This window comes from Squalius cephalus (assembly GCF_949319135.1).
Source record: "Squalius cephalus genome assembly, chromosome: 10".
NCBI lineage: Eukaryota > Metazoa > Chordata > Actinopteri > Cypriniformes > Leuciscidae > Squalius > Squalius cephalus.
In genome coordinates, this window is record NC_137131.1 from 18,097,641 (window position 1) to 18,106,993 (window position 9,353).

Below are 9,353 nucleotides of genomic sequence, written 5' to 3' on the forward strand. Positions count from 1 at the left end.
TATATATGTATATGTATATATGTGTGTGCATATATATGTATATGTATATATGTGTGTGCATACATATATATATATATATATATACATACATATATAACTTGATGTACTAAAATAACTCAAACTAAAATAACAATTATTAAACTATATAGACTCTCTATAAAAAAAAACACAACATTACAAAAATCCTTTAACTGAAAATAAAAACAAAACAAAATGTAGTATCTCATTGAATTTGATACTAAAATAACACTGTGTAGAACTAATATTGCAGACACACACACACACATAAATGAAGGCAACAAGCCTGTCCATGACTTTGACTGACAGCTTGGGTGATTATTTGGGAGAGCGAGCAGAGGCCTGTGTCGTCCCATGGGTGCGGATGGAACAGGAAGTTTGGACTGCTGTAGCGGCTTCCTCATCACTTCCTATTGGCCTAATGAACAAAAACCCACAGGGAGCCAGACGTCTGACAGTCAGAGTGTCTCAAGCCTGTTTATACTGGACATATCAAGGCAACAAATCATCTCAGGATAAGCACTGCCACCGACACAGACCAATCAGCTGTAAGCTCGAAAATAGACTAGACAAAACGGGTGATCGACTATCACTAATCTCCCTAGTATGTAATATGCAAAAAACATACGTCAACTTGGTATTATTTCAGAATATACAGCATTCATGATACAGTAGGCAAACAATAACCAGAGATTCCAGTGGACACTTTACTTTCCCATTCTGCAATGGGAGCTGTAGAGCCACGAAATTCGAAATGTAAAAACTAAAAGAGAGCAAGTGCAAGCGCTACAGGTACCAAGAAAGTTGTTCCTTTGAGGTTATTGTACTTTAACAACAGGCAAGTAAATTATTTTTGTGGCTGTTATAAGTATGTCACAGATCAAAGAACAGGCGGGTCAAAGGATAACGGCAGATGAAGTATGTCCCGGAATGTATTTACAGCCCATATCTAAAGAACAGCTCTTCTTCGCATACTCTACAACTAATGTAATTTCAGACACAGGCACAGCTTATCTATCCTACTTTAATTTCAACAGAATTCCATCTAATAATAATTGATTATGATCATTTTAACACTACTATAACCACATACATTACCATTCAAAAGTTTGGGGTCAGCAAGACGTGAAAAGTAATACTTTTATTTAGCAAGGATGCATTCAATTGTTAAAAAGTGATTTAAAATACATCATAAATGTTACAAAAGAGTTCTATTTCAAATAAACAGGTTTTAAAACTTTCTATTTATTAAATAATCCATTAAAAAGTATCACTGTTCCACACAATTATTAAGCAGAACAACTGACTTCAACATTAATAAGAAGAAGACTGGGTTTTTTAGCACCATGATCTGAAGGATCATGTGACACTGAGTAATGACTACTGAAAATTCAGCTTTGCCATAACAGGAATACACTAAAATATATTAAAATAGAAAACAGTTATTGTAAATTGTATTAACATTTCATAATATTACTGTTTATACTGTATTATTTTACTGGATCAAATAAATGCAGTCTTGGTGGTGTGCAAAATAAATGTAAAAAAATCTTACCAACACCAAACTTTTGAACTGTAATAGGATTTAAAACATCAAAAACAAGAAACATTACACAATCTGTATTTGATTGTTATAGTCACAGGTATGTTTAAATTAAACATGTAACTAATAGAATTAATAGCTCTACTTTTCCAGTAAAAACACTGTAGTTCAGACAAATAAAGTGACTCTGGTGTAGTTCATTAACGTGTCAAAATAGAAATGAGGTGTTGTGACAACTGTTGACACATTATCACCATAACGGACACTTCTACTGTAGCGTGCAAAGTGTCAGCACTGGTGAGACAATATAGCGCAATTTAGACCATTTTCCTTGATCAAATATTAGTCTCGAATGAGTTTCATTTACACCTGGCAAACAGGCCCAAATATTCACAAATTGGTTACAAAGCCCAAAAAGAAAGCTAAAGATTACATCCAACTAAGGAGTAAAATTCCTTAAATACATTTTCCCTGATTTCTAAGTTGGAGAAAATTATTACTCGGGCAGACGCTGTGGAGGAGAGAACAAACCCATATCCATAAATACATGCTGAGGCTGAGATTGCTGCAAGCCTTCAGCATTTAGATGGCAACACAAATTACAAGTTGGCGATGCAGAGGAGCGGCTCACAGACGAGGAGAGCAGGTCAGTGGGTTTCCGGGTGAACTGGGAATGAGGTTAGAGTAAAAAAAAAACAGACTAGTGCCCAATATGCACACGCCCTCATGACAAATATGGACTATATGGACCTGCCAGTTTCTAAAACCAAACAGCTGTAAGTTTCATGCCACTTTATGTTTAAAACCATTAAAAAAAAATATATTAAGTACGTTTAAATTAAGGATGGATCAAAACGGACGAATACTAATGTACCAAACAAACAGTCTGTCAGTGAGACTGACTAGTTTTCTAATTTATCGTTTCAGCTTTAATTGGTCTTTAAAGTTTTGAACAATTATTACCTTCATGCATAGCCGTTTATCAATATGGCCTGGTTTCACAGACAGGGATTAGATTAAGACAGGATTAGGCCTTAGTTAAATTAGGACATTTAAGTAGCGTTTTTAAACATGGCTTAAAAAAACGCTACTGGTGTGCATCTTGAGACAAAACTATGGCACTGACATATTTTAAGATACGTCAGAGCAAGTTGCTTTAATAGCTCTATTTGGAAAGAATTAATCATTCTATAATGACTGGGGTGAATTTGGAAAGAATTAATCATTCTATAATGACTGGGGTGATTTTTTAGGGGAGTGCATCAGCATAGAAAATGCTTTTTTATGCTTTTCAGGTAAGTCTTACAGTATTCAGGTCAAATGTAAAATAACACTGCATAGTCTGCACTGTATAAATTAAATGCATCTTTGTTAAGGGGGATTTTCTCTTTGTCTGCTGTTGTTCGACTAACATTAATGATACGGTTGGCAGAAGGTTTATTAGGCTGCTGTCACTTTAATACCTGATGAACGGATCCAATATAATGATACTTTCTCAATTGTTTACGTTCACATAAGTGTTTACGAAGATACTCGCCAAGATGGGCATAAAGAGAACTGAATTCGGTGTTCGCGTGACGTCTGCGCGGCTGTGTGAAAATTGAATTGAATTAATTTTCGCGCTTGAATGAAACTGACAGGACTTAAAGGAGCTGTATGTAAGAAATGTATTTCAATGAATCATAAAATGGCCCTGATATGTCACTAGACATTAAGAAATCATGTTCATTTCAAATACTTATATCACTGACAACAGTAGTCCAGCCAGGATATTGTCATTTAAAAGTGAAGTTGCAGCCCTCAACTGATGTTGATGTTGTCATCTTGTGTTTTGGCCTGAAGCGCCGCCCTCCATCTATCTACCAATCACGAAGTCAGTAGTGTTTCTGAATCCGGGTTGCCAGCTCTGCTCTAGTTACCACAGCTGCAGATTCAAACTGCAGCCTACGTTCCTGCTGGATCCTGCAGCCTATCTGGCAACCTCGAGGCAGGGGGGAGGGGGAGGGGATACACCGCTCTATACAGTAATTTGAAAGTGATTGCAGTACCAGTTTTGGCCACAATCTTACATACAGCTCCTTTAAAAACACCCTCAAATGATAAACTTTCACTCTATGATGGTTAGCCTAAGCTTTGCAACGAATCTGCTAATCACATGCGTTCAGACATTGGGGCCTGGTCCGATCGGATCACGGATCAACTGCGATTCCTACTTGACATCGCACATCTTGTGATGTGACTATCGCGGATGTGCACATTGCGATGTCGATGCTGAAGCGGTGTATATCGTTTAGCCCTAGAACAAACCTGGGGTTTCAAACTTGTACATTTGAAAAAAGTCTCATTGCAACCATCACCAGACAATGCATACTTTGTTTGTTTAGACTAACATGAACAGAAGTTCAGCACATATGTCTTTATTTCTTTGGTCTGGTAGTTTAATCCTGAGGGTCAATTTGGGATATTTTCCCACAGCACTCACACTCGAGTACCTGGCTGTGCTTACGAGAACACAGTCCCATCTTGGAAACAGATGTGGCAACATGACATCAGACCCACAATGCAGTGAGCACACAAGCGCACGTGCACACACACTCCTGCTGAGAATAAACAAAACCCTTTCATGAGCAACACCAGACTGCGTTATCGCCGGTTTGTGCATCATGGAACAGATCACGAAGCCATGTTGCCTTATGAATCATTAAACACAATCTGCCTAATAAAACATCCACATCATCTGACAGCAGATCAATCAATACCGCAATTCATGCGCACTTGGCAGTGCTAAATAAAGAGTAATGGAAAACAAGTCCCAATGCACTCCTGGGGAACACTAGAAAGAGTAATAAATCTTTGAACCAGAGCTGACCCCATTGTTCTTCCATTATCTAGACATAATATGAACAGTCATTTACCTCCAGCAGGGTCTCTCTGCTTCAGTACAGCATGTTTGGTGGCACCACCACATTCCAGAGTCCTGTAGCCTAATAAAGCTGGATAATGACCATTTTCCACTCTCCCGTGTTTCATCTTTGTAACAGGGGAATTCAAAGCATACTGTTATCTGATCTAATTATGGGAAGTTTCATCCTCAGTCCACTAAAACAGTTAGGCTGTCTTATAACACCACATTTAACATCATTTAGATAATCTTCCGTGTCATTGTCAGCCCAGCGAAATATAAAGGAGAGGTTAAGATAAATTCAGGTGTTGCCGCAGTAAAGCCAGTGAAATGTTTCCAAGTCCTTGATTGAGCAGCTGGCAATAGTAAACATGTTTTAAAAACCACACTGCTAATCTCAACAGTGCACAAACCCACAAACAAGACCTTAAATCTTGCCCCGCTCATGTAATTTTGCAGTCAAATGCTGGTGTCATATTGTAGGACTTCACCAAAGACTTTTGCTTTTTCAGATCATTTCACCCATTGTGATTAATAAACAACATCAAAGGAGAAAATGCATTTGTCAGATGTGTAACTACACCCAGGCTAGCACTTAGAAAGTGACTTCAGGCCTTGGGTGTAAAACAGACTTAAAGACGCAGGATTTAAGAGCTAAAGCCATGTGGCAGCTGTCACCCACCACAACCGGCACGCAAAAGCAAGACTGCCAGCGGTCTCCGGAGAGACGGTCGTTTACATTCTCCAGCACAGCCGCAAATGGACAAAACCAAACACAGTTGCTACAGTGCGCTTATTTTTAAATAAACGTTGGGTAGCTTTGCAAACACAATAGCAAACGTACAATATTTGTACAATGGAATCAAACAAACAAAACAACCAGGCAAACAATTAACCAGACAACTATAAAAAAGTATGATATGCATGACTTCAGGAGTTCCAACAACAGCCATTGTAGTCAAGAAGATCCAAAGAATAGCCTAAGCTATAGAAGTAAAGAATTATATTTAATTATACTTATTTTTGTCTACTAACAATTTATAAGCAACAAAGCACTATTTACTTACACTTATTATAACTAAAACATTTCAGCAGATTAAAAAATGTCACGTGACTCAAAAGTGTGGGGTTAGTAATATGTGTCATTATCACAAAAACTTAAGCAGTACTGTTTTTAACATTAATAATATAATAAGATAAGAAATGTTTTAGCACAAATCAGCATATTTTAATGATTTCTGAAGGATCATGTGACACTGAAATCTGGAGTAATGGCTTTTGAACAGTCAAATTAAAAGCACATTAAAAGACATATTTTATATTCTTGAATTTTTTTTTTTACAAATCAAAAACTTCAGGAAGTCTCACCCAGGCCGATAAGGTGATGAACAGACATGGAAAAATAAAGAAATTTATGTGAAGTGTCTCACCTCAAGCTCATAGAACTCCTGAGCATCGTCCAGGCCCTGGACGCGGATCTGAAGGCCCTTGTTGTGGCCTTTCCCTCCCGCTCCCATAGCCGAACTGAGGCTCTGCCCGGGCTCCAGGGTGCTGATGCCGGTGTTGTTCTGAGCTCCGAGCCGTGTCCCTGCAGGGGTCTGCAAGGAGCGGTAGGTGCCCTCGATCTCACCCATAGCTGCTCCCGATGCAGCCTACCCCCTCTCTCTCACACATATACACACCCCAGCCTGGAGACAACACAACAATCAAAGAAATGACACAATGAAATTAAATCTCACGCCAGTTATACAGGAATTGATATCATGGCAGATTATAAAAGGGACTACTCCAGGATTCAAAGAAGATACTATTATGAAAACAGATGAAACTGGATCTACAAAGATAGTAATTATTCCCACCACCGAACATAATGACCTAAATCACTCATCATTAAAGGGATAGTTCACCCAAAAAAGAAAATTCTCCCATCAATTACTCACCCTCATGTCGTTCCAAACCTGTTAAGACTTTCGTTCATCTTTGAAACAAATAAAAAAAAAATTTTTTTGGATGAAATCTGAGAGTTTTTTTTGTCCCTCCATTGACAGCTACGCAACTGACACTTTGACGCCTCAAAATGTTCATAAAGAGATCATAAAACTAATCCATATGAATTGAGTGGTTTAGTCCAAATTTTCTAAAGAGGCTTTTATTCACAATCACATAAACACTGATCAGCAAATATAAACAGGAGCTCAACCGAACCAGCTTGATGTGAGAGAACAAACCTCTTGCTGAAGCTCAAACGTGCTGCATAACACACAAGAATGAACCTCATTGGTTATCACACGTCAAGCGAACATGCTTGTGTTCCGTTTATCATAACTGATGTGAGAGTTGATGAACGTTTATATGTGAATAAAAACCTAAATTAAATCTGTTCATCATATAAAGCGATTGTGTCTCTTCAGAAAAAATTTGGACTAAACAACTCAATTCATATTATTAGTTTTACAATCTCTTTATGAACTTTTGAAGTGCCAAAGTGGTAGTTGAGTAGGTGTCTCTGGAGAGAACAGAAAGCTCTCAGATTTCATCAAAAAAAATATGTTAATTTGTGTTCCGAAGATGAACAAATGTCTTACGGGTTTGGAACGACATGAAAGTGGGTAATTAATACCAGAAATTAATTTTTTGGGTGAACTAACCATATAAACATCTGAAGGTGAACATCATCCTTTAAAAGACAAATATGTCACAGTTAAGTCATTCAACTACAATTTAAAATCTTATTTAAATTAAAAATACTTTACACTTGTACACTTTCCACCTGGCAAGTTCATCTTTGTTTTGACTTGTTTCTAACTAGTAAACCATTATCTATTCTAAGTGTTAAACAAGCAAACTATTCCGTTATTATGTAAAATCTCAATGTAGATTCAGATCTTTTCTTCTGTATTGTGGCGTATATCCGTGTGAAATGGATTATTGAAGAAAAAAAAAATTATAGCAGGGACTTTCCATCAGTTGTTGATTGGATGGAAGCAGATCTTAATGCAAGCTTTTATCAGACTAAATGTTTGGAGAAGTCCAACTGATGTAAGGATATATTGATTAAAAATGAGCTAAAAAAAACATACATGGATGACTCGTTCAAAATAAGATCAAAAAGATGCATTTAGAAAACAGAAGAATTTCCATTTCATGCCAACTTTAGGCTATATAATAGGCATGAGCCAATCTGAGCTGATGCATTTATTGTCAGCTTAACATTCATTGACAGCTCTACACATTCAAAATATCTTGAATGACACAATTCATTCTTTCAGAAAAAATAATTATGACCCAGCTCCCTTTCTTTCACATGGCACTTCATTCAGTTCCTTTCACAATTGGCCAGCACAACAGCAGTGAAATGAACACAAGACAAGCTCACGAGCCCTTACAAAATACGAATGTACTGTCACATTTAGCACAGTGACTTGCATGAGGTCTGATTAACAATGGAAACACTAAAGCAATAATGTAACACGACCAACTACAACATCCAAAATAAACAAGCTCCACTATTTTGATGAGAATCACATTCACTCGGCATTAAATCCAAAACCATTCTTGATTCTGGCTCTTTAATGCAACAGGTTGGTTTAAACAGTTTGACTGGAATGCCTTCAAAGCACAGGCTCACTTACAAGCTGTGATCCAAATTGACCCATTTAACTTACCCTCATAGGAATGAAGTGAACATTTTTGAGAATGAATACTTCATCCAAGATTTGGAGCAATTCCTACCGCTGTATTAAACAATAATGGGCGACCATTTATCGTTTTGTTTGAGCAATGAAGCAATTATCATGCACTTGATAATGCAACAATGTTTAAAAACTATTAAATGAAAATACTTTATTTAATGAGTTAAAGCTGCAAGCACCCAATTCACCTACGATAAAAAATCTCTGCAATCTTAACCTCTCACGACAAACTCATTTTACTTCTCGAGTGAGAGTATTTCACAAACACCGACAACAATATCCTCAACTGCAACGAAAAATAAAAGCGCACATTTCACTGTTTGTTATTACAGAGATGAAACAAAGACTGAGAAAGTTTAGTCAAACCGCACAAACATGCGAAGAGATCATAAAACACTACCGTAGTAACCGTACGCTTCACTGAGACACGTTTAAATAAACTATTGCCAACATTACTGGTTCGCGTTTGCTTTAAATCTCTATTTCGGAATAAATCGACATCATACCTTTTATTTTTCGCCTGGTATTTCTTCAACTCTAAACGAGTTACACGTCCGACCGTCGTTGTAGGCGAACTGTGGCCAAAGCTGCATTCTGATTGGACGACTTCGAAGAGATCTTGCCCTCTATTGGTTCAGTTTCGTACTGAAATCGTCGACAGCTATTGGCTGAGAGGTGTACCTGCGGATTGATTTTATTGGTTTCAAAATGCCATGTCGTTTGTTGATGATATAGTTATGGAAACATTTACCGGTACATTGAATAGTTTTCAATAGGCAAATAAGAGACGGAATTTAAACTATTGATTTGTGTTCAGTTGTTGTCTAAAACACTGTCTAATTTAGTTGCAGCAACAACAACAAAACTAGTTGTGTCTGCTCTCCTCTTTCCAAGAATTGCAGGAATGCCACAAAAAATGCCATATATACTGTATGATCACATGCAAAAATAAGCAAACATTGTATGTAAGGTGACATTCAAAACAGTTGACATATAGCCTAAGCAAATCATTAAGAAGTCACTAAGACTAGATACATTATAATATTAATGACCAATGAGCCAATGACCTACACAGTACATATAAAGAAACAAAAACAGCAACCACATTTGCTGACAGAAGTGACCAGGTTATTTGTCATAATAGAAAGTATCAGTCGCAGAAGGACATTTGGAGATGCTCTGTAAAACCAGACATAAA

The 9,353-nt window shown here is 37.2% G+C and overlaps 1 protein-coding gene across 3 annotated transcripts in view; it reads right to left on the bottom strand.

Moving 5' to 3' along the window:
* The window catches only part of farp2 (FERM, RhoGEF and pleckstrin domain protein 2), a 50,877-nt gene extending 42,136 nt beyond the window's left edge, over positions 1 to 8,741 (bottom strand). For all 3 annotated transcript variants that reach the window (XM_079884268.1, XM_079884266.1, XM_079884267.1), the window contains exons 1-2: positions 8,662 to 8,741; positions 5,894 to 6,151 (exon numbers count right to left, since the gene is read on the bottom strand). In XM_079884268.1, the coding sequence (XP_079740394.1) occupies positions 5,894 to 6,097 (204 nt within the window). In that variant the 5' untranslated portion in view covers positions 6,098 to 6,151; positions 8,662 to 8,741. The remainder of the gene's footprint in view (positions 1 to 5,893; positions 6,152 to 8,661) is intronic.
* Positions 8,742 to 9,353: the final 612 nt, after the last annotated feature.